The 26571-nt window shown below is 44.0% G+C and overlaps 1 protein-coding gene across 1 annotated transcript in view; it reads left to right on the forward strand.

Moving 5' to 3' along the window:
• Nucleotides 1-389: 389 nt before the first annotated feature.
• The window catches only part of LOC6541189 (matrix metalloproteinase-2), a 50203-nt gene continuing 24021 nt past the window's right edge, over nucleotides 390-26571 (forward strand). The window contains exon 1 of the mRNA XM_026978547.1: nucleotides 390-1028. Within this exon, the coding sequence (XP_026834348.1) occupies nucleotides 907-1028 (122 nt within the window). The 5' untranslated portion in view covers nucleotides 390-906. The remainder of the gene's footprint in view (nucleotides 1029-26571) is intronic.

The following is a 26571-nucleotide window of genomic DNA, read 5'->3' on the forward strand; positions in this document are numbered from 1 at the left end:
TTCTTCTATTTCTATTTCTATTTATATTTATTTTTTTTTTGTTTCCTGAGCCCTAGTTGATTAATAGATGGGCGCTTTAGTGTCACAACCGTCTTGATTAATGTTTGGTCCAGCAGAATTTGTTTGTTTGTTACGGCCGGAAAAGGAATGTGAGGGAAGCCAATTGTTAATTGTGGTTAAGCGCTTTTAATTTTCACATGTGCGAACTCGAGGTGAGCCAAACACGAACCGTGACGAACGAGCCCGAGTCCGCCGGCCGAACTCATTAAGAAGCCGAGCGGCATTTAAGGATGCGCCTGCGCAGCAATCTCTTATACTCCCCCGAAAGCTCTGCGAAAAAGCTCCGAGATCGAGCCGAGCTTGGTGACACTTTTCGTTGAAATACGGCGGCACACTTGGCACGGAGCTCAGTTACTGCCAAGTGGTCAGTGTGAGTGGTGCTCCCAGGGCAGGACGAGCCTTCTGGTGAATGGAAAGGAAGGCCTCAGCCGGAGAATGTGCCCTCCAGTCAGAGCATCAAGATCATCTCGGCATGGAAATGGAAGTGGAGGTGGAAGTGGATGGATTGATGATGGAGATGGAGATGGCAGAGGAAGTAAGCCACTCTAGACATGAATCGTGAATCAGCGGCGCATTCAACGTCAACACGTAATCCCCGCAAGGACTCCTTCTCGTCGTTCTCATCATCTGCGTCGAGGTGGAGGCATCATAATAATGCCCCCGATTAAAGAACAAAAAGCCAGGCTGAAGTGCTGCAAGTCATTTGTGTGCTCATTGTGCAAACAGATCCCGGGTCCTTGTTCCTGGTTCCTGCGCCGGAAACGCTTTAAGAGCCCCGCCAGCCGAGGGCTTAGTGCGGGCACATAATGTCTGCTAATATTTGAAGAGTGCGTCGCATTAATTGACATGAAAGAGTCACGAAAAATAAAAAATAAAAATGCTAAAAGAAAAGGACCACCGAGTGCAGCCAACAGAAAAGGATGTGCGCCTCCTAATGAGTGCACGACAAAGCGGAGCCTTCTTGATGGGTAAGTGCCTTTGGCTAAGACGACTTTACCCCCTACCAACCAACCAACCCAACCAACCAACCAACCAACCAAAGCAGCCAACCAACCAACCAAGCAAAACTCCTTCGAGTGCTGTGATTTTGCCTGTGCCAGTGATTTATGCGCCAATAAATGCAGGCGGTCGCAAGGCATTAATATTAGATTGCAACCTCGACCATCGGGCGGGCTATATATTCTGGTCTAAATTAGCCTTGATACCCTCTGGTTCTCCTATTTCCAGTGATTCCCGGCTCCATGTTAATTGAGTGTCGTGCGAATCTCTTCATAAATTACACAATTTTCACCCGCTTTTCCGGCTAAGGCCATTAGCCCTGTTGGCATATGCCAGCAATCAATTTGAAATTATACGCCACAATTTCTCATCGCCGCCACTGCCGCTGTCAGCCTGCCAATTAGGGTATATATATGCCTACATATATATGGCACTAAAATGCAAATGGGTTTGCTGATTTGTCTGCCTGCAATCAACCATCAATTGTCAAACATTTTCTAGTTGATTACTGACGTTTTTTTTTTTTGAATTCCCAATTCTAACGATTGTCATTTTTTGTTTGCCGTTCTGTTTGGGGTTTTGAATTTGGCTCAATTGATTTTTGTTTTTTGCTGATACTCTGGATTGTTCGGTGAAATTTATACTATTTATTTGGCTTTTTTATAAAGTAATTATTCCATACGGCTGATTTGCACTCATAATACGCTCTTGATACTTAATAGAAATATATGGTAATTGTTGTGTCAAAGCGATTTGCAAAAGGTAAGAGAATTTAATTAAAATTACTCTATTAATGCGGATTTTTATCTAATTCAAATACCTAAATAAAGAAAATAAATAAAAAACTATCACGCTTTGTTCATGTAGCAATCAATCAAGATGTTAACTATGCAATTAATAAATTTATAAAAAGTAGAGATATTTGAAATATCTGACATTAAGGCTGGTTTCTAGCTTATCATTGAAGTGCAACTGCATTATGATGTATGTATGTAGATCACTCTCGAAATATACAGTATCCTAGGAATATGAGAAATTAGCTAACAAACTTTGCTTTCAAGTCCCCCGTTCCTTAGAAAACCTCCGGCTTTGTTTATGGCAATTCGCCACAAACAAAACCAAAAGATTTTAAGCCAAAAAGTCAACCCTCCCCTGCCTTTTGGCCATTCGCCCCGAGACATAGAATCTTTTGTAGATTTGCGTGAAAGACAAAGACTGCCTTAAAATTCAATTAAACAGAAAGGAAGTGAAAATCGTTTGTCGCTGGCACAAAATGTTCCCTATTATATTTAAATGGAATTAGTTTTAATTAAGTCCCTAGCTAGGTTAGGCGAAGCCACAAACCGAATTCCCATCCTGGCCAGAAAAATGTTAACAGACTCAAATTACCACCTCCCAGCCCCAGAAATCCCATAAGAAAAAAGAAGGAGGACTCAACCAAGTTAAGCAACAAACTGAAACCAAAATGTAGCCGCCGAAGGAAGTGATTAAAATTTTACCTAGCCCCAAAGCCCGAAACTCGGGCACCAGACCCAAAACCCAAAAATGAAGACCAAAGGCATCTCGCTGCCCTTTTGCTCCCTTTCGCTCCCATTTGCTCCCTTTTACCTTTGCTGGCTCGACTATTTATACATATATATATTTTTTGTAATAAGTATTAATTAATGCAAAATGAAGACGAAACGTAAGTAGGGCTTCTGTCGCTTTTGCTCTCGCTTCTTCTTTTACAAAAGAGCAGCCGTTTTGCAGTTGTTCCCTCAATTTTAGTTGTAGCTTGATTTTTTGCTGCCTTTTTTGTTTTTTCTTTTTTTTTGTAATTTGATACCCGCCGTCCAAGCAAAGTGACGCAAATTAAGAGAACCCCTGGTCAGGAGCAAGTCAAGCAGAAGCAACTTAATGAAAACGAAATTGACACCTACCTACCTGGGTATGAGAATGTCTGTGCAGCTCCTTCGGTTCCTTCGACCTCGTCCTCCGATCCTGACCACAACTGTAAAGTTATACCCAGCATACTTGTGCTGCAGTACATGGTACATGGTAGGGCGGTTCTGCTTTTTTGTTGTTTCGTTCCGGGGGAAAGGACATGTCAATAGTTGCCCGCTTCGCACTTCCTGTGACATTCTGCTGCCCATCATCGGGCCACGCCACTCACATCCTTGTGTGTCCTGTCCTGCCCCGTCCTGTCCGCTCATAAATCTTCGGCTCGCATATTTCTGGGTGTGTGTTTGCTTTTATCTGGCTTTCACGCTTCCGGGCGCTCTGCCATTACCCCCAATCCTTGGAGCTGGCGAACCCGGATCCAATACGAAAACCGAAAAACCGAATTGTGTCTCCAGTTATTTGAGTTTCGGTGTTTAGCTCATAAATCTGCTTATCTGGGGAGTCGGATCCATCCGCAAACCCCTGGAATACTTGTAGGACTAAAAGTTCTTTCAGTTTCAGCTTCAGTTGGAGTCAGTTTTGTTTTCCCAGCTTTTCCAGCGCTCCCGGCAGCTGCGTGGCATTAAAGGCTAAGGGCTTTGCAACTTGACCCTGTTGCAGTCATGCATAAATTTCATAGATTCCCAGCCATTGACAAGCCGCACACACTCCAAGAAATGGAAATTAAAATATGTTTCAGCAGTCAGCAGCAGCCGTATTGGGCCCAAAGTTATAAATATTTTCGGGGGAATTAATTAAGCCCTTGCACGGGCCGAACCAAAAAGAAAGGACCAAGACCAGGACCAGGACCAAAATATGCACAAAATGAAATTAGAGCCGAAAAAAGATAAAAACGTAATGAAATGAAATGCGGCCTAAATGTTTTTAGACATTTTGGGTTTGTCGCAGGCGGCAGGAAAACAATGAAGGGGCAATAAATTGGCAGGAGGCAGTAGCCCAAGGAAATTGAAATATGTTCGGCCTACAAATGGGTTGGAAGGATGCTGTGTGAACTGGAGTGTAAAGTACAGGCTCCTAATGAAGGATTATGGGGCGGGGAAGTGCTGTAAAGATTATGGCTCCAGGTTCGAGATGATCCATTGTTATCGACAGCGAACAAGTTGGGGGAAACACAAATTGCCAAAGTGAAATAGATTCGCTTTAGCAAGGGAATGTTAAGGGGGATTCTGGATTTGGGATGCCCTTGTCTCTGGAAGGGACCGCGCAAGTAATGTGGCGTTAATTGTGAAAGAAAATGGCAACGATCCCAACGGTACCAATTATCTTAAGACGTTTAGCGCATTAAAGGCTTTGTGTAATTAAATTATTAACTTTGAATGTTGCCAATTAACAACTAAGCCCCAATTAGTCGAATGACAAGCCGAGCTTATGATAATTCTCCACAAACTTTCCAAATATTTTCATTTATTTAACAGTTGAACCTTTAATCCGGCATGCTTTTTAATTTAAATTTTGATGTGCGGTCAAAAATTCCAGCCCGGTCATATGCGACAATTCCTCTCAGTTATTTCTATTTTTATGTTGCGCACGTAGTTTTTCCTTGGCCAAGCAGCAGGATGCGGACAGGATGCGGACAGGGCGCACTGCAGGACACTTTCGGCTGCAGTCTGCATACGTCATCGAACTGTTGACCGAGTTGGCGGCTGGCCAACATGTTGCCTGTTGCCTGTCAGCACAATTTCCAGATAGGCACGGACTCCGGGCTCCGGACTCTGTGCTCCCTACTCTGGACTCCAGTTACATGACTACCAAAGATTCAGGGCCCAATAGCCAAGCCAGGACACGCAGCTAGGACACACTGTTTTATGCAGTGCATGCACTAAGGCGCAAAGTGTTGATAGAGCATACCCACCCCATACCCTGCCCCATACCCCACTTACTCTCCAGCACAGCGACTGTGACACAGACAGATGCAGATTTCTGCTGAGGCTGCAGGGGGCTCCAGTGGCAGGACTCGAAGCATCCTGCAGCTGGCCCCGTCATAAAGAGGAAAACTGAAAGCTGAGCCAGAGCCGGAGCCAACTGCAGTGGCAAGTACAGTGGGTGCGCGCACCGAAAGGCAGCCATAAAATTTCAAAACTCATGTCTAAAGAACATGTTGAAATGCATTTTCTTTATGTTAAACCACACTGACTTTCAGCTTGCCGGTTAATTTGTATTCTATGTAGATACCCAATAACGAATTCAAGGAAAAAGTGTAGTTCTTCACTTCTTCATAGAAGAAGTATGGCTAAAATTCGAGTTAAGATAGTACAAATACTATGGCAGCGAACGTATTCATGTTCCCCATTTTTAAGAAGCTTTGGTAAATGTGTCACTTCAGATTTGTTAGCGGTGTGCTCTTGATTTTTCAACATATTTTTCTGAATGAAAGAGTCTTTGGGCAACCGCAGAAAAATGAGTGGGAGGCCAGTTGGCAATTTTTACCTGGCCAACCAGCTGGATGCCACCGAATCCGGTCCTGCCGTTCTGCCACTGATGATGCTGCTCGCCTGGCATCCATCAAACACCGCCATATTGAATCAACGCAAAATAATTGCTTTTTAAATGGGTTTTTATGCCGGCACCGGGTGAGAGAACAGTGGCTGGACCCTGGACATGGCGGAGGGTCATAAATTCAAGGAATCGCCACCTTATAGCCGCACAACTGGCCCTGGGGTGAAGTTTTTCTCGACACGAATCGGGATTCGCTTTTCTTCTTGAATTCCCGCCGATTTGTGAGGCTTTAATTTTCAGATTTATGCCCATGGCTGCAAGGACGTTTTTAATGAGATTTCGCTTGGATAGTCCGAGAAGGATAATGGGAAGTGGGGAAGTGGGAAGTGGACGAGCAAGTGGAGTCCGAGGCGTTGACAGACACAGATTATGAGAGATATGCCAAAAAGTTGGTGCGGTTAAGCAGCTGCTCCTAGTGCAATGGAATTGGACTAGATGATGAGTTCCATGGCCAGGATGGGGCTGTGTGGACGGACGCAAACTTAGGTTTCCCAACGGATGATGAAAGTATACATAATTTGCTGCGTCTTCGTTTCCCGCTGGGCCACAAAAGTTTCCCTTGTTTTCAGTAAATTTGCGTTCGGTGAAGTGGTGAGAATTTTCATCGCAATAGCCATCTTTTCTCTCGCCGGAGCAATGACAACATAATTAGCTCATTTATCAACTGAATTTGTTTTGGTTAAGTGGGATAAATCAAACGGAGAGAATTTATGTTCCTGCTCATTTTTTAATGTTTTGATTTAGAGATTTCTGCGCTGTTGTTGTTTGATCACGAAAATGTAACATAAATTTGGGAAAGACCTTATCCAAGACCCATTGGATTCGTGCAATCTGATTCTGCGTGGCGTGCACTGAAAGAAATATACAGAATATGGCATATTCCTAGAGTAATTAAGAGCTCGGAATAAAAATAGAAGCAGGACCGAAAACAAATTGAATATTTTCTAGCTGACAGCAATCAAATACAATTTGCATCACGACCACGAGAAAATCTAGAGCGACAGGGAGAGGAAGACTGTTAGAGCAGAGGGAGCGATGCGAGTCATCGAGGTTGTTTATGCGCGCACTTAATTGAGATCAACTGAAAGTGTCAAGTCATGACATACGCAAATCGAGTGAAAGAACGTAGAACTTGTATCTGCAGAATACCAATACTCGTATATATGTAAGTAGTTTACGGGCGGCCAAATATCACTACCCGATAATTGCACACATCTGCAGAATAAAAGATAATGCCTGGCTATTAAGGAAAGGGCGGAGTTGGCAAAAACGCAGCGTTTTAGCACTTCCGCTTTGGCGCCGGAAACGGAAGTGTAACTGCCGCAGAGGCGCATGCACTGCCCTTTGTCCCGCCCTCCGACCACTCCCCTCCTTTTAGGCCAAGCCATAGTCGGTTGCATTTATAATTAACATAATGATGGCATTTTGCTAAACACCGTTTTCCGCATGTAACACACACGGCCAAAGAGATAGGTTGAGTGGCAAGGATACGGCGCAGGAGTCGGGGATTTGGGGCTACGGGGTGGCACTCAACAACGGCTGCATAGTTGACATGAAATGCCAACTTAATGTCAGAAAGTTAACATGCCACTTGAAATTAACAAGCCGCGCAGAGTCCTTCTCCATCCCATTTCCCACCGCGGAAAACTCACCTCATCAACGGAATCCTTTCTGCATTGTTTTGCGCATGCATATATACATATTTTACATATACATACACATACACACACACTCGTCCTTATATGTGTCGTCCTGCTGAAGTGGCTGGCCCGACTTGACACAGGCGACTGGCGTGTCAGGTGAGGCGCATAAAAATAAAAAATACAACAAAAAAATTAAAAATGTAGAATTTCATCTTTTAGTCGGCAATTGCAGCGCTTTTGTCGAGTGTTTTCGGCCCTGTCTAAGTTCCAGGACCTCGAGTGCCTGCCTGGCTTTTGTTTCGAGAAACTGTCGCGCTATTTAAAGCAAACCACATGCGCGAGGCCGCATTTCGTTTTGCATGCGGGCTCAATAATTAATTTTTTCGTACACACGAGCGTTTACATAACTAATAAAGCCAACACCACCAGGGAAATATTGTGCAACAAAGGAGATGTTGCACAATGAACTTGGCCGGCTGCCCAGGAGACTCGCATCAAAGCTATGCATAGGTTCATTGGCAGTCCGAAATTGATTGGATGCGAAAAATGCCAACCACTTTACTAACCAACAATGCAGTTTATTCAACTTGGATGGTTTTTGCCATTACGCCTGTGTTTTTTTCGGTATCTATGATCAATCATTATGGGTGTTTGTTTCTGCAGCTGAAAAATGAGCAAAATTCCTGGCGTTGCTGCAAGAATATCAAATATGTACAAATGAAAATTTCCATGGAATTGACCATGGAATTTCAGCATCAAGTACACGGTATTTTTAATCAGCATGAGAAACCTGAACTCACTTTAAAATACATTTAATTTAATATTCAGAATACAGTGATACAGCAGCATAAAAAACAACAATGGCTCGGCAGAAGATATTTTAGGGCCCAAATTGGTCGTTAGCACATTGGCAGTGGGTGGTGTGTGTGGTGTGTGGGTGGAAAAGGTCGCTGCAAATTACACGTGACATGCTAAATGGTTGGGGATTGGAATGGGGCAGGAAGATGCTCCTGGGTTGACAGAGGCACACGTCCTGCCCCGGTTGCCGGGCCAAAATGATCATAAAATTAGCGCACAAAAGTAAAACATATGAGACGCGATTTGAATTTGACGCCATTACCTTCATTTGGCCACAGTCACGTGCAGTGAGCGAAAATCACCCAGTTCATTGCTGCTTGCGCGAAGGAAATGAAGTTGTACTCGTAGCTCACATAACACATTGATTAGATTTGATGGAAATCCCTTGAAGGTGTAGTTGTATCTATACCACATATAGGCTAAGCAATATCAAATGATTTGCATGGGGGCACAGCATTTTGTGCAGTGCACCATCAGTGGCTGAGGAATCCATGTGCTCGGAGCGTGGGCGGCAGACACGCATAATGACGCACCAGGCGCCAAAGTCATTTGCATATGCCAACCTAACCAAAAAACGGCAAACAAGCGGGCACATCGCGCTCCGTGCTGAGATCCGAAGGATGTGGGGATGTGGGATGTGGGATGTGCTGTTTGAGCTGTATTTTTATTGGCAGCTGCCTAAGGCCGGAGACTGCGTCTGCCTGTCTGGCATACTAAGTGGGCTCTTGCCACCGCCGGGAAGAGTGGGGAGGGAAGTGCCCGCCAAAAAACCCCATTTGCCCCCATTGATAATAATCGTACATTATAATGTGTTTGCACACTGATAGCGTTAATTATGCAGGGTCCGCAGCGCTAATTATGATTTGTAAGCCCCGAAAGTGTTTCGCACTGCCTACTTGCAGGCGGCGTGATTTTAATGAACCTGTCGTACGTGTTCGCCGGCCAATCAGTGGGCCATTGTTGGATTCGAATTTCGAACTGAACTGAAAATGTGCGCAATCTACAATCGCCGGAGTAGGGATGGTTAAAATGCCACTTGAGGCGGCGGACAAAAGGAAGCTGCAGCAGAATGTATCTGGCGGATACAGCGGTGCCGCAATTATGTTACAAAACGTTGCAATTAAGCAAGCTGTAACAAAAGGCATGACCGGGCGTTGTAACTAAATACGAAATGGGGGACCACGACCAGTCACCAGTCGCCAGTCAGGAGCTGAAAAAATCGCAGAAACAAAAAACTTCCGCTGTCAACGCCGTTTCAGAACCCCGTGTACCTCCTGTATCTCCTGTATCTGCCTGTACTTTCAACTCAAGTGCACTCTAAGCTCGACAACTTGAGGCGGTATTCGGTCTGTATTGTGTGTGTGTGGAAACGTGTTCAATTGATATTTCTGAACGCGCAAGGGAAAACTTATAAATAGCAAGAGGAAGCGGGAAGCGGGAAGCGGCAACTTGAGCCAAAAACTGCAATATAGCTTTTCTTTCGTGCTCCTTCGAAAACAAAAAAAAAAAACATGGAAAAGGAAAAGGAAAGCCAGTCTAGTCTCAAAAAACACAAACGAGATATGGAAAAAGTGCCGTCGCACTCGGGGGACGGGGTCACTGGAGGGCACCTCCGGCTCCGTCAGAAAGCTGGTCGAAGCGAAGCTACTTTGCCTCAAGTCTTGGCCGGGCTAAGAAAGCCAAACAAGTGGCTGCTCCACATTGATTGCTGAGCCAACGCTCCAGGCTGCACTCGACTCGAGTCGGCCATACCCTGCACCCCACTTTGCACTTTCGTTGGATGTCACACTCCAGCCAGCACAGCAAATGAGTTCCGAAAAACAGGTGCGCACTCGGAGAAAAGCTTTTCAATCTATCCTATATTTAATGCAAAGTGCTCCTGAAATAAAGTGCACTGAATAACACTTTATTTGTATATTAATTGATTCTGTAAAGGTCTTCAAGTCTTCAATACATACGAGTATGTAAGTAAAATGAGGCTAAAAAGTATGCTTCTTTTACACTACCCAATCAATTCCACTCGGTTTGCTGAGTGTAACAAAAATCTGAACCCTGACCCACCTGGTCAGATGCCCAAATGACTTTTACCAGCTGCATATTGAAATTTTATTGCATTCAGCCCGATGGGGCTGGCAACTGGAGGACGATGAGGAGGCTTGATACCAGAGCCAGACTTTTGGGTCGCCAGTCAAGTCAGTCAAGCGGCACAAATTCAAACATTTGTATTGCTGAAATTGAAAAAGGTGTCGGGATGAAAATGAAAAATTATCCCCCCCGAGGAATGGGCACTTTGGGTGGTCAGTCTGCCGACTGGGCAGATATGATAGCAGCAATGTTTTGTCTTCATTGCCGGGTGGCCACCATGGAGCTGCTGATGGGATGATCGATGTCTGGCCAACCTGACGATTCTGTTCGGATTGGTTTGGATTGGGTTGAGTTTGGTTGGGTTTGGTTTGGTTAAAACAAGAGTTAACCGTTGATTGGCTGCTGCTGGTGGCTTAATTGTTATATAGCGCCACAGTGCTGGGCTTAATGAAATGAAACACCAGCCTTAATTGATCGATTACATTCGCATATACATACGAATACGTGAATGATGAACTTTATTGCGGAGACTATAGGCCACAGGCGTTATAAATCATCGCCGCATAGTTGCAAGTATATACATTAATACGTTACATAACGAAAATGGTCCGAATTATATTTATGACTTTCCAAAACTATTACAACTGGTTATTAACAATGTTGATTTATCGGGCAGCATGTGCCAGTGCTTTATATCAATTAATTTGTCGATGTCACGGAACTCCGAATATGTCTGCAATTATATTTGGTTGTTAATACTTAAAGCTATGTGATTTAAAAGGGTAATTGCAACATGATATGCGTATAATGCAAAATTAATTTGTGCCTTTACAAAACACTTAGTTAATATTAATGCTTATGTTATCAACAAGCCTCCCAAAAACTCGCAAGTTGTTGTCTATATGTTTCACCATATGTATCTGTATCTCTATATGAAATCCCATTTTTGATTGCAACTTTCTTATTCAGTGATTTCCGCGCGTGTGCGAAATTTATCTTTCGTTTTGACGCATTTATGCTGATACCACAGTTGGATTTTATGCAAACATATGCGGTGCGAAAGGCAAAAGTCGCGATGCTGGCGCGTGGAAAAAAGCGTAGACATGCCAAAAAGTTTTTACCATCATTTTGAGGGCCAGGAAAACTCGCACCGAGTCATGAGCCTCGGCCAGACAGCTGTCAACAGTCAAATATGCAGGCAGCAAACAATGCAGGACCAACGAAAACAAAAAGGCCAAAAAATCCTGGCTAGAAGGACGACCAACCTATACGCGATTCCGTTTTCAAATTCCTGGCTGAGACTGACATATGTGGCGAATAATCAAGCCAACGTACACTCCGTTCGGCTTATTCCAGCCAGCTGGTCGAAGAAGCCTTTTTCACACCTTTTTGGCCAAATGTATAGGTACATATATATTATGCGTATTTAATGGTTCCAAGGAGCGTGCAATTCATTATTCAAGCGTAAGCCCCATTAAAACAGCTGACTCCGATGTCAATCCAAACTGAAGCTATGGCTTAAACGAAATTTCAATAATTCTAATTTAGCAAGAAAAACACGGCGGCTGGCTGAAAACGCTGGAAATGTTTACTGAACGCAAACAATGCCCACAGACAGGGGATAAAATGAGGAGAATAAAAAGGGACTGGGGCATGCCACATCCCACATCCCACATCCCACAGTAAACGTGCAACTCACTTCTTCTTCGTTTTGTTATTTTGGCTTTTTCATGCTCCATTTATATAACCAGTGTTGGCTGCTCTGGCAGCTGAGACGGCTTCTCGGTTCGGGGGTTCCTGGGCACTCGGTCCGTGGTCCGTGGTCCTTGGTCCTTAGTCCTTAGTCCTTGCCCTTAACCCAACGATGCCGTCTTCGGGTTGGCAAAGAATTTGACGTGTGCTCGTTTATCATTCATTTTGCGCTCGCTTACATTATTCGAACGGAACCTGAAACATTAAATTTTAGCACGTTTTGGGCTAACGTGCGCTCATTTCTACTTTGGCATTACGCACGCCATAATGCTTAGCCTTTTTCCACGCCCGCTTTTCCTAGCTTTGCCATTTTGCCATTACCCATTTTCCCACCCCCAGCTTTTCATGGACTTGGGCATCAGCCGTAATGAAGTTAAGTGACGGCATTCTGCTGGCGGCTTAACAATCTTGTCGGATGAGGCGAAATCGCTACCACCATCGTTGTAAAACAAAACAATAATGTTAAGTCTCAAATCCTCGAACAAATGGATTCAAGAAAATTACCAGAACTCCTTTCTCGCTTGTTTCAGACTAGCGGATTTTCAAGGGAACTTTTAGAAAGTGCTTTAATCCCAGTTCACAATCAATCATTACCTGATTGCAACAATCTGTTAAATGTGTAGTTGATAAATAGAATCGACTTCTAAACAACTATACCGTTTTCAAATGGCATTTATGAACCAACTAGAATTCCCATAATTAGTTGAATATGTTAGAGTTCGCTTTTCACAGAACTACGCGTATTTAATCTGCCACATCATTTAAATTCATATTGACCACCAATCATTTTTAAATACTCACGTGGTGGCGAGCATAGCATTTTGTTCACTTTATTTTGGTCATAAATTTGTTTTATTAGCGAATATTCATTAAGTTCGTTGGCATGTATTTGTAAATGGATTTGCTATTGGCTTAGTGCTGTTTGCATTTTTTGCCTCACTTCCAATGGGCTTTTATGTCAACATATTTTGGCTTGGTTTATTGCGCAACAATATTTGGAGCCCGGTGTCCTCGTCCATTAGTCCCTCCATAAAGACTGCAATTTAATTAGAGAACAGCGGGAGTGAACCTGATAATTTATTTATTACGCAAATAGCTAAAGAAAAGAGAAAGCAGCATATGGCTTTAAAGCAGGTAAAATGTGACGCTAAATGTGCGCAGAGCAACCCCCTTTTTGCGACATTTCAAATTCAATAAGCATAATTAAATGGCCAAAATGTCGAAGGCAGTTGAGGAATCGCTAAAAGCTCGGCGATGAAATCCAAAAAATCATACTCTTAAATCAGAAATGCGAACAGAGGCGGTGCGAAACAACGGCGGGCATAACTTTTAATGTTTCTAACTGCTCGGCAAGCAAAGTTGCCTTTTCCGATCCGGATCCCGATCCCGATCCCAATGCCCCGTGCTCGACGTGCTGCCATATAATGGAAAACTTGTTTAAAACTTTTAAATTAATTTTATTTTCGCAGCCAGCCAGCCATCCAGTCAGCCAGCCAGTCAGCCATCTCCTGCGCAACTTCAGATGCAGCGTTAGATTTAGTTTTCGTTTCGTACCATTCCGTTCAGCTCCCATTTCTCGCCAACCATTATTTCCTGTTCCATTTGTCTAGGATCTGGATTGCGGATTGTTGGCCCGCTTTTGTCGCAGTCCATGTCAGTCCGAGCCAGCAATTAAGACAACACAATTGCACACAAGTTTCGGTCGCACATCTCCATCTGCAGCTCCATCTTTGTATCTGTATCTGTATATGTATCTGTATATGTATGTAGCTGTGTTTCTGGACTCGCATTCGCATTCATTGAGCTTTAGATCCCGACCGTCTGCAGTTAGTTATTATAATTGCACTTGACTCCCGACTTGGCTATTTGGCTGGGGAAATTGGCCGGGGAGAGCGTCATCCGCTGGGAATCGTGTTTAGTCTGCATAAATTTATAAATGGCTTGGATTTCTTCCGCACAAAAAGATACAAACTGTCGCAATTTTCTCTTGATCTGCATTTGCAACATCAACATAAAACAATAGATTGAGGTCCAAGGATATTGGCTTTTCCTTCAATGACACAAGCCTTAAAAGCCTATCCTTATATTTTGGGCAATATAATCCTTTTACTTAAATTTCATTTTGTCAAAGTTACCATTCAGCTTTTGTTCTCTATGACCCACCAAAATGAACCGAAAGTTATTAATTATTACTCGCAGTAATACCATTAATATTGATGTATGAGCTATGGCAATTGAAACGTAATTATTCATATGTAATGAGTTGCACAATTTGCTGTTTCCCCGGAAATCGTATTGAATTAGATTGACGCAGATTGAGCCCGTCCGGATCAATATGGTCGTAGGTCTGTGTGGAAAAACTTGGACACGCAAACAACCCGACCAGGGGAGTCCTGGGGCAGCAGGATAACAGCAGTTAACCCAACCAGCCCCTGGGCGTGGTTGTCTGACAATTTTGCCAGCAAAAGGGGCGTTTTGTTTGCTGTCGCGGTGTCACCGTTGACCCCCTCACACGTCCACATGCACGCCTATGTACACTGACCCCTCCCAAGAATGGCTGACTGATGAAACACGCACAGTTTGATCAGTGTGGGCGGAAAGTGGAAAGGGGGCGGGGCCGTCGGGAAAAAAAAGGACGCCGCTGACCAAGTGTTGTTTGCCAGAAACAAAGCGGCAGCAAAAAGTTTTCAAATTACATTTCGTGTTTGGCGATTCCACTTTGTTGGCATCTCGTGTTTCCAAAATAAACTGTCTAAATTTTATGAAACTACATACATAACTTCATTGCTGCCTAGCTTGCATGCACATAAAGAGTAGAGTGGCGATAAACAAGTCCTTACACTTTTAGAAATGCCTTCAGCTCAAGAACTGGTAATCAGATTGATCGCACATTGTAAGCCAACTCAAAACTAAGTACGCATGCATCACAAAACGTTTTAACATTGATTCAAGTGAAGTATGTATAGATATAAGCACAGTTCCTTAATTCTACCCTCACTTCGCATATAATATTACGACAGCACGTTCAGGTCATGGCTGTATCTTGGCCAAATATCTTTTAGGCCAACGCCAATTAACCAAGTACATGGCCTATCTTGTTCGAACGGCCAGGGGGCGTCAGTTGACTGAAACTGGTAGTCGCACAGCCTTTATTAATAATATTTCCTCTCGTTCCGTCTCATTGCAGGTATGTATCTATCGATGGGAGCACATAAAGTGGGCAAACGTCAAATAGGAAAAGGGCGCCATTTTCCGCTGCCGCAGCGGGTCTCGTCCTGCCATTTGGCAGCGGAAAAGCGCGGGGCAAGCGAGGGGCTAACAACATGCTGTCGTTATGGCCAAGGCGACAGTTTTCCGCTGCAGCAGACTTGCTCCATTTCGGCTGCACTTGGTCTTTAGTCTTTGCCACTCGACTCGCTGTAATTTCTTGGCGTTTATTTTTGTGCTACTCTGCGGTAAGTTTTTGCGCTTGCCGCTTGCCGGTTGCCGGTTGACAAAGTTTCAAGTATTCGCTTTCTAATGTAATTAAAATGCTTACAAATGTTTGCCAACAGCGATAAAATAATCATTTGAAGCTGCCAGCAAAAGCAGAAGGGGAAGAGAACAGAGGCAGTGTAGATAAGGGTGGCAGCCCGAAAAAGGAACCAAATAGAATTATAATTTAAGTGGAGCATGGCAGCCTTATCAACATCTAATTTGTAGCATCAAATAAAAATCAAATAAAATTATCAGTGCAACGTGTGAATGCTTAACAAATTGACGAAAGCCAAGGCCCTCGGTTCAGATACAGATGCAGACACATTCACAGCCACAGATACTTTCTTCATACACTGGCCGCCACACGTGGCAAGCTGCGACGCCAGCTGGCTGCTTCACTTGGGCTTCCAGCTCACGTAGGCGATAATGTTTGCCTGCCAAGTGAGTTGGTTTCTTGCGAGGAGGGGGGTGCGGCAGGATTCCATGATTCCAGATCCTTTGGGCAAGTCAGACGCCCCCAGGCTGACACGTCACGTTAAAGCCGAGGCAAAAAATGGCAAAATAGTGCGACGTGTGTTGCTGTGCTTTCCGTGTTTTTGTTATTCTCGCATAAATCCTCTTGTTTAACATATGCAGGAACAAACATATCCCCATAGGTATTATATATGTGTATATATAAATTTCCATGGTGTCACCATTTTATATGCCAAAGCCAGGAAAGTTGCATTTTTCACACCGCTCGTTGGCAGACAAGCAAAGCTATTTATTCATTGACTTGCAGTGCACTTTCCCCAAAAGTAATTAAACCAATTTGTTCGTTAAAACTGACCTTTTATTTATAAATGACTCAACATTTCAATTAACCATTGACAATGTTATGCAGCCAGGGCGGCAGATATAAAAAAAGTAATAAATGCGTAAAACTGAAATGCTGCGAGTGGCTTCCTAGCATAAATACCGGAAAATGGCAAGTAAATTTTATTATCTACTTAAACTGTTAAAATTAAATTACAGTCATGATTAACACACAGACACACACTGCCCAAAATTACAACGCAGTTCAGTGCGTTCATACAAATTGCTAGATACAGGGCCATAAGCGTTAAAGGATTTGAAGGACTTTATATGACAGACCTCTGAGTCACACAGTAATAAATAAATCTCTGCATAATGCCGTACTAATAAAGCACACACGATCCCAGCTGATAGAACTGTTGGCATGCAGAGTGCGTTATATTTATAGTTCACTGTAGCGGCCATAAACCGTTTCCGAGTGCCAGGCCGACCTATCTCCGGCCCACTTGACGCTCTCCCACTCCTTTGGCCATTGCCATTGTCACGCAACCGCAAAACAATGAGCGGAAAAAATGGGAATGACGAAAAAAGGACCATAAAGCTGCTACAATGCCAGATATTTATCTGGCTTTATTGACAAAAGCGTTTTGTCGATTGTTCAAATAAATTATGCCTTTATCAATAAAGTCTAGGTTCCCGATCCTCGCGCCCGCCGCGTTTTACCCACTTTCCGAACTTTCCGCCCGGCTGTTGCTACGTGACGTTGGCCGTAACTGGGGCGAAGATTTGTTATAGCCATAATTCAGTTCAGGCCAAAACACAGGAATAACACAGAGGCGAGAGTGTGGGAAAATCCAAAATCAAGCGACTTTTATGCGTGTATTTATGAACTGCGGAGCGCAAAAACTCTATAAATCTTTAAGCAGGAGTGCTGCCGAGAGTCGAGAGTCAGGCAAATCAAATATCAAATTGTTTAAGTGATTTTTCATTTTGCGCTTTCACCTTGTTACCGGTAACATAATTTCAGGGCAACAACTTTGCCATAAGTGATTCCAACCACCCAAGCACCCAAGCATCCACGCACTCGCACCATTCCATGCCATTTTTTACCATCAAGTATATTTTGTTGTTCCCACTTTGATATAGATTGTTCAGAGCAGGGAAGCACTGGGATGTGCGGCAGCAGCCGTCATTTAATTTTATCGTGCGGAAGTTCTAAGTGCAATGAGGTTGTTGTTTCTGTCAGGTGGGTTGAGTGCCACTGCCACCTTGAACATGGCTTAAAAGCCCGCTAAAATGCTCAATTTACGTGTGCTTCTCCTTGTTTTTTTTCACAATTATTTGAAACATTGAAAGTAAATTGGAACTGCGGGATGGCAGGCTGACTGGCTGGGTGTTCGACTTTCCGCCCTGAAAAAGTAAATAAAAAGGCTCGCTCACAACATGGGACCCGCACACATCACGCTGTTTGCTGCCGCAATATATAATAATAAAAACTGTATTTATTTATTATGATTTTCCATTTCGTGCGGAGTCGGCAAAAAAAATTTACAAATTGGCAAAAACTGTGCCCTCGGGCGCTTTTCTCCCATTTTCCTGGGCCCCTGTGAAAACATTTGCTCCCTTGTTTAACAACGGCAATGAATAGGGTAAAGTTGAACAGAAATTAATAAAAATATTTAAACTGTCCTCGGGGCCAACGAATGTGGGAGAGCCCAAAAAAGGAAAACAATGGAAACTAAGCAAACATTGGTCACACAATAATGTTGATTGCATGAATAGCATCTCGGTTTGGGTTCATCACACAACTCTTATTATTCCCATTTCGCTTCAAGGAACTGCAGCCATAACAATAAATGAGCTCATTGCTCATGTTGGTCGGGTATAAAATGTAAATTTCTGTGTATCTATCTATGGCCAAATCCGTGGTAAAATATATACCCAAAAGTTGCGCAGCGCAGAACATATATCAAACAATTTTTCAGAGACTGCTTCGAGTACAAAGTCAGTTCAGCTGCAGTCTGGCTTCTTTGCTAGTCATACATTTATGGACGTGTCCTTAGCAGCACTGGGAACTCAATAAGCCAGGCCACAACTTGCTCGAAAAACAGAGCAAGAAATAACAGCGATGAAAAATCGCTGCAAAACACAAAAAAAAATATACATAAAAATTGCGAGCAACAAGAAAAACTTTCAACAAATTTCCCCGCATTTTGTGCGCATATTTTAACTACAGCGCATTATGTTTTGAGTGATTTACGGTCGCTGATGGGGGTGGCTGGGCATCGAGGGGTTGAAACAATGAGAGGCGAAAATATGGCAAATAAAAACTAAGCCATCTCCTCTGCCCCTTTGTTTCTGCACTTGAGCAAATGATTTGCGACGCCGCGGCAAAGGCGAAATGCTTATGCAGGAAAGTATGCTACACAATCCAGTCGGCGAGGCTAATGCTGTAGTAGTGGTAGTGCCACTGCCATTAGTGTCGCCAACTAACTTTAGATAACTAATTAGGGAGCTGCGACCAGAGCCCGCTGACTTAACTGTAGTTCTGTGTTAACCTTAGCGCAGCTAATTACATTTAATGTGTCTAGTAAGCAACTTGGCAGCGCGAATTGTGTTACTTTGGGCCAGAAGGAGTGGGCGTCGGAGTGGGTTACAGTCGGCTTATTAAAACACTTGGAGGCGGCACGTAGAGTGCTCCGGACTCTGGAGCAACGTGTGCTCCGACTTAATTATAACTAATTTGTAGCATATGTGTAGGCAGGAGGCGGGATGAAAAAGTGCCCGGAACCAACCTCAACTTTTGCGGCTCAAGTGGCCATTAAAGCATTAAAGCCATGGCCAATGTTGATACAGCAATTAGCCGGGTGCACGTGTGTAAGTACTTCGAAAAAAAGGTACGTTACATTTAGCAGAGAAAGGCAACAAATGTTATATTGTGAATAATAATCAATACATTTTCGTATACATTAAATACCTACTATAGTCTTGCGCTCAGTGTTAAATGGCAAAGACAAACAGGGAATCCGTTTCACGCTAATCGCATTTCAACGCACATCGTGATGGTATTTGCATAATTATTAACGTTGATTTTTAAGTGCGATTCCAATTTAATACCCCCGCATATCTCCCACTTCCGGACCCTTTGGCAGAAACCAACTAACCAACCGACAAACTAACCAAGTGAACGAGCCACCATCCAAATGATTGAAATTAAAACCACAAACGAACATAAAAAATCGCTTACGTTAAAAGCTCATACAAGAGATACGGTGAGGGCGGTTGGTCGGAAAATCGGGAAATCGGGAAGCGAGAAAACAAAGGGAGGCGGGGAGGGGTTTTTGGTGTTGCCGGAAAGCAGCAGCACTCGAATGAATTCACGTAACCGCATAAAATCAAACGAAATAAGCCAAGCGCCGTGGAAAAATGGCAACAAAATGCACTTTATGCGAAACTACAAGGGAACAAGGGAACAACTCCACGTGCCACTCAACGCCGCGCCCTCAACCCACTCGACTCCCACCCACTTTCCCCGATCGAGTGAGAGGTGTAATAATGGCCAACGGCACGCACATTGGACCAACCGCAAGACCCACGGACAAATGTTCCCTACGGGCTTCCATGTTTGCAGGTTCCCCCTGTTCGGTGGCCAGTTTCCATCACACAATGCTCAAATGCATCGGGGAAATGGGGTGGCGGGGCAGAGGATAGTGGGTTGAAAAAAAAGGGGAAAAAATTGAAACTTTTAACCATAAATGTAGGTAGCCACCCGAAATGGGCAACCGAAAAAACACTGAGGCAGGAGAAGAAATTGCCGGAGCAAATACGAAAATCAAGTTTAAATTTGGTGAGCTCGAGTGCGAACACAGAGTGCCGGATAGCAGGACATTGGGTTTGGCATTGGCATTGGGATTGGGATAGGGTTGGGGAAAAGAGGTGGCTCAGGTGCCCGAGCTGAAAATATTTAATTTTCCATTGGCAGTGAACCGAGATTGCGTTAAAGTTTCCATTGCAGCTACTCCCGTTTAATGGCTGAGTAAACGCAGCTCCGGGAAAATAGTTTCTCAATTTAACAAAATCCAACGAAGCTCGCTTTCTCCATTGAACTCAAGAAAGAGTTCAGTAATTAGCATTCGGGGAAGCTAACTTTGCAAACTTTGAAATCCGAAATCAAAGTATCAACAACTAGCTCTGGTAATAAGTCAAAGACTAAGCTTCAATCTGTCATCTCGAAACTTGAAATGCATATCCCACAGTGAGCATATCCATATAGAGCATTTAATAAATGGCTTCACAAAACCCCATATGTGATGAGCAATTAATCAATCAATCGGTGCTTAATACCCTTTTGTGTCAGTCGCACAAAAGCACATTCATAAAACCAAATTATCTTCAGGTGCTTGGAGGCGGAGGCAGTCGCCAGAAGCATTCGAATGTATATTGCATACTGAAATCCCAGGCTAATGCCAAATAGTCAAATTCGGTAAACATTGTGTGGGCGGAGTCAATTGGCCATGGACAGATATCCACATGCAACGTGCAACGTGCAACATTCGATGCCGGTGGCAGATGACACGGCAGGCAGCAAAGATTGCTGCACCCTTGGGCCGAATTCGCATGCATTTTCCATTCCGAATGCAACTGGAGTAGAAAGACAATAACCCAAATGCAACTGCCAATATTAGTTACGCTTGGCAACAGCTTGCCTTCGAATAAAATCGAAAAATGCTGAATGGATTGCCTTCGAGTGGCTGCAGTGGCTGCAGTGGCTGTTGGAGACGACAGATGGAGTATGGAGCTCTGTGTGGGGAGCTGGAAAACGACATAAACGACATGCTAGTAGAGTACGTGACAGAATCGCAACACAAAAGGCGCTGGAACACTGGCGAGCACTGACAGCCAACCGTCAAAAAGTAAATATGCAACAAACAATAGCATTATATAACTTAAAGTGCACTTCGCTGCTCCAGCAGCTACACAACTGCCAGCACAATGGCTCGAAAATCGGATTAATGCAGCTGCTGCTACTGCTGCTGGTGAAGAGCGTGGAAACCCAATCCGCAATCCATAGAGCTGCTCCTCCGCTAAATACAATGAAAAACTTCCAGCGACAGACACACATTCGCACGGACTCTCCTCTCGCCTGGCAGGGCCAATAAACAAAAGGACAAATGCGACGCGTCGCGCCGCCCCAGAGCCAATCAATCGCTATGGCACCCCAGGGGCTCAGAGCCCCATCGAAAAGGGGGGCGAGTGAGTATGAAGGGGGTGTAGGGGGTGTGGGGGTCGTAGGGGCATGGCGATTGAACGCAATCTGACACGCGACCAGTTCAATGCACGTTGCCCCTCGCATAGGTCAAAACCCAAAAGCAAGATCAAAGTAATCGATTTTTTGCACAAGACTGGAAAATTGAAACATGCGGGAAAATCCAGTCCGAAATCCACACCCTTACCAATTCAAATCATGCTTAAAAGCCAGTTTAAAGAAAAATCTATGATTAAATCTGACGCGTGATTAGAAGTAGCTTTATTTATTTAGATTACAAAAGTGTTTGCTCAGTGTAAGCACATATCCTTACTGATCGGTAAATGCATATCCACTAATTCAATAAGTACATACAATTTAATGCAATCAGCTTGCAACCGTGGATGACTTTAAATTCAAAGCTAATCGGAGCTAAATCCCAAAACCCCTGCAGCTTCGATTAATGGTGGTTCATGAAATCGGTTTAGGTCTCAAATCAAGTGCAACGCATCGCATCGATGAGGCAACGCATGTTGCCCCAAACACACCCTGCAATCGAGAACGGGTCGTTGTCTCTAGTCGCCTAATTCAATTACATAAACCGAACCCAAAGAGCAGACAGTGTTCGGAAACTTTAATTTGTATGCAAAGTCAATGCGAATGAGGGGGAAATCAGTGGGTACGAGGGGGAGGGGGTCATGCCACATAGACCCACGTAGAGGCATCGCAGTACTGTCATGTCCTTGCGCACTGAAGCGCTTAATCCTTTGAAATTGCCACGCAGCACTCGCATGTGCATGAGTGATGCGGATTGTTGGGGGGATTGCTGCCCCCGGGGACGTATGAATATTACGCATACGGCGTGTATGCAGCCACTCATAAACAAACTAGACAGCGAAATAACATTCAATTTTATGCAAAAGTGTTGCATAATAAGATTACCAGCGCTAACTGGCGGGCGAAATCAGTTAAAAGCCAGAAAAGACAAAAAAAAAAATAGCAGCAAACAGTGCCCCTCATTCATTTACAAATAATATTCGGCATTAAAATTGCATGGCATAAGCGGCATGCCACCACCCACCACCCACCACCCATCGTCCTTCGGGCTGAAATATTTTCTCATTTCCGCAACGGGCGAAACATATTTTTGCGATTTCCGCACGGCCATCGACGGGATCCTGCTGAATCCTGAATCCTGAATCCTGCATACTGAATCCTGGTGCGGCGGCCCAGCATGAAATATAAATACAATACAAATAAACGCGTGTCGTGCATATTGTACAATCTACAATGTTGTATTTATTTACACGCCAACAGCAATGGCAACCAGCAAGAGAGCCCGAATCAACAGCACAGAAATGGCAACAAATGTTGGCTCTTTGGTTGCCCGCCTGGCTGTTTTGCTGTTCTGCTGTTTTGCTGTTTGGCTCTTTAACTGGCTGGCCGCGTTAACAATTTGTCAGCCACCCATTTAGCCAAGTTAGGGCCACATAAGCTGGGCAGAACAACGACCTCGCTGGAAAATGTTTGCAAATGTGCTGTGAAAATTTGTCGCGCGCTGCATTAAGCCCGTGAGCACGGGCCAAAAACTCTGGAAACAATAATAAAATGGCACTATAAACTATCTGGCGAATGGGACAAACAAGCCTAGGGTGTATTATGTGGGCAGGTCCCGTTGGCTGATTTAGATTTAGATATTTAAGCAAATAGAAGCAGGAATATTTACCTCCAGCAGCTGGCATATTTTTGTGCTTTTATTTAAAATTTTCCTAAATTTTTGGCTATTAGTACAGATGTATTCAATCGCCGACTTTTTGCTTCTCCCAGTGAACGCATGATAAAGTAGGCTTCAACTAAAACAGCCGAATTGTCTTCACGCTTTTGATGTGCAAATGTGAGCCGTCAACTGAGGAAATGTGCTCACAAATTATATGCATATTTCTGCTATTCGCATAACCCCTTCGCATCCCGCTTCACTTTGCTGCTCGCAAAGGAAGCAGTGCAAAGGGCAAAGAGCGCTGAAGCAATGAAATGAATTTGCACGCGCTCATAAATATTTTACATATGCATATTGGCCAACTCAGAAAGCCGTAACTCAGTTCGCAACCTGAAGATGCTGCTGCTGGCTGCAGCTACGTGAAATGAATAGATAGACACGGTCTCTAGCAACGAGGCTGCAAATTATTGTGACATAAAGTGCTTTGACAGCAACACCAGTTCCCAGTTCCCAGTTCGCAGGACCCCAACTCCAGATGCTTGGCCAGGCTACACTGGCAGAAAGTTCTAGGTCCACTACACTGTGCCGTTAAAAGTGTACAAATTTAACACACTTTTTAACATCTTAGGGCGGGCTTCAAGCGCATAATGACAGTTCTTAGTTTGGTTTTTTCTTCGCGTGCAGATCCCGAGCATCCACATCCACATCCTGGCTGACATTTAGCTGGATGGCGCTGCTGTTTGTGACATTCATGCGCTACATATTTCATTGCACACTTGGAGGGGCGTGAGCCGGCATTGGATATTCAAATGCTGAGCCGTGTGATTAGGCGGGGTGTCGTCGGCGTGTCGTGGTGTGCACATGACATATTTAAGTGGGTTATGTGCCGGCAGGCAGTGTGAACATTTTTGCTCATTAGTCAGGGGTGAGGGGAATGGTGGGCGGGGTGAAAAACATCGAGGAGCTGGAAAAGCTCGTAAGTCCTCGACAAATGCAGCACGCACTCGCATAGACTAAAGCAATTACTGTCTGCGTAAGCGTCTTCGTCTTGCAGACGCCTCGTCCTTGTCGCCTCGTCCTGGCCCATATGCATATGAGCCCATATGAGCCACATGCAAATTTATCCAGCCGTATACGTTTAAAGCGATTTATGCCTGTATTCGTGTGTTTTTTGACAGCATAAAGTGCGAAACTAATTACAATTTGGCCAATTTATTCAATTAGCACAGACCAAATGGAGAGGCTGCCACTTAAATTGACGTCTCGATTTAATTACCCACTGTGTGAGGAAAATTTTGACTCTTGCCGGCAAGTCTCGATTTATTCATTTGGAAAGCCAAGCATCAAGGCATCTCTACGGCTGCACTGGTGTTTAATCACGTTGCATAACTTGGCAGCTCGAAGTGTTTTTCCTATCCGATTTCGAAACGAAATGCCGTAACGTAAGCTAATGAGATCAACATCTGCCCATTCCATTCGCTTACGCAAATCACTTAAGGCGGCGAAAACAAGGGCGGAGCATTTTCCTTCGGCTTTTCCACGGCCTTTCTCGCCATTTCCTGCTGACTTTCTTCGCACAGGACACTTTTCGCTTCGTGACGGCTTAATTTTTTCGTTATTTCTTTCACTTTGCCTGATCCAAAAGCAATTATTTTCCATTCAACGTAATAATGATGCAGCCCAACGATAACAGCGCTGGAAAAGTGAGGGGGAGTGAATTAAATTATGCGCTGGACTTTATTTTTCCCCCGACTTCTGAGGCTGATGCCGCAGGCGCAGACAACACTTACCACGGCCGTGTTGCTGGCAAAAAAAGGAAAAATAATAAAAATGGCATTACAAAAGTAAACAAAAAATATTACAAAAAAGAGGTGGTGCAAAAATTCGCACAACAATAAGTGCTGGCGGCAATCTCGCCGTCGAGGTTTGTTGAATGTAGCCATAAACCGGCTCAGTGCACTTGATCGACGGCGAAAATGGCTTTAGCTTTGGCTTTCGAACACCCCGTTATTCGCCCATTTAGGCCGGGCTAAAAGTACGCCTCGGTGGCTTTGTATGCGTTTATCAGACCCGTTCGCCCTGTGTCCTGTGTTCAGTGTCCTTCGTCCTTTGTATGCATGTGTATACTGAATAATGTGTGCCATATTTTGTACGTATTTTCTGCTCCACTCCGGCATTATCCGATTCGTCTGCTCCACACTCCATTTCTATGGCCTGCACATTATAACAAATTTCCCGCTTGCATAAGCAACACACTCGACATGCAAGCGTCTGTGTGGGTGTGGGTGTGTATGTGTACGAGTGTGTGTGTTTTGTTTGCGCGTGTGTGCTGTGTGAGTGTCCTGACGGATGCGAGCCGTGCGTCCATATTTTCCAGAGGTGTGTGCGTGAGCGAAAGCAGTCAGAACAGCACAGGCCATTTATGAAGACCATTACTCATGAATTCTGCTGTAGTTCAACATTCAATAATTATTAACAAAGGTGCATGAGATATGCGTTTAATTTATTGTAATTTGTTGAATTCAAATTTTCAAAGTGATAAACCAAGCCAAATATGTAGGCATTGTAAATTATGTTTATCGGCACATCTTTATTATCAAATGAGGCACATTTCTCCTTTCTTTGGCCAATCCAATCTGTCATCCTGTTCTGGCTTATCACGCACCCATCTCTAATGGGATTGTTATGTAAAGCACACAAAAAGCTGCTAGGCTAGCCTGATGCCATATCACTGCATAACAAATGGTCGACACACACACACACACACACTCTGACGCCGCTCCACCCACACACTCGCACTTGGGGCACAACATGCTTAGAAGGGGAGGGGAATGGCGGCAGTCCATAAAAATGGAACGGAACTGCAAGTAAATTAACAGGCAGGACGCATAAAGATGAAGGCGAAGGCGGTACATCCTGTGAATCTGCATGTGTGTGTGTGTGCGAGACTTTACACAAGCCTCCCCTTTTTTGTGGAGCAGTCCGCACACCCGATTTCCCATTTCCCCATTCGCATGCCGGCTACTTAAGTTACACAATGACATTTTTCAATGTGTCAGAATTTTATTGTTGCAACTTGGGGCATTGTTGTTGACAACTGACATCTTTCTTTCTGCAGCTGTCAGTTGGCTGCTTTTGTTGCCTTCGTTTCATGGCTGCTGATACCGTAGAAGCTGATGCCGCTGTTTCTGCTGCTGCTCTTGCTGTTTTGTCTTGGCTGGAAATGTTGACAACTGTTTTGCCACTTTTGCCGTAATTGAAAAAATGTATTCAAATTCAGTGCCTCGGCTCGGTGTTCCAGTTCAGCAAAAAGTAAATACAGAGCTGGTAACACGTAGATTTGTATATTCAGCAGAATAATCAAATGGGAAAATAGAAACACTTCCGAGGCTGCGGGGCATTGCGAGGCAATATTTAAAAAAGTTCAATAAAAAACCTAGTTGCAAAAGTAAAGATTGATACTTTAAAGTATACAGAACAATGTGCACAGCACTGTTTATCTT

The sequence above is a fragment of the Drosophila erecta genome, unplaced genomic scaffold (assembly GCF_003286155.1).
Source record: "Drosophila erecta strain 14021-0224.00,06,07 unplaced genomic scaffold, DereRS2 tig00000055-arrow-pilon, whole genome shotgun sequence".
Taxonomy (NCBI): domain Eukaryota; kingdom Metazoa; phylum Arthropoda; class Insecta; order Diptera; family Drosophilidae; genus Drosophila; species Drosophila erecta.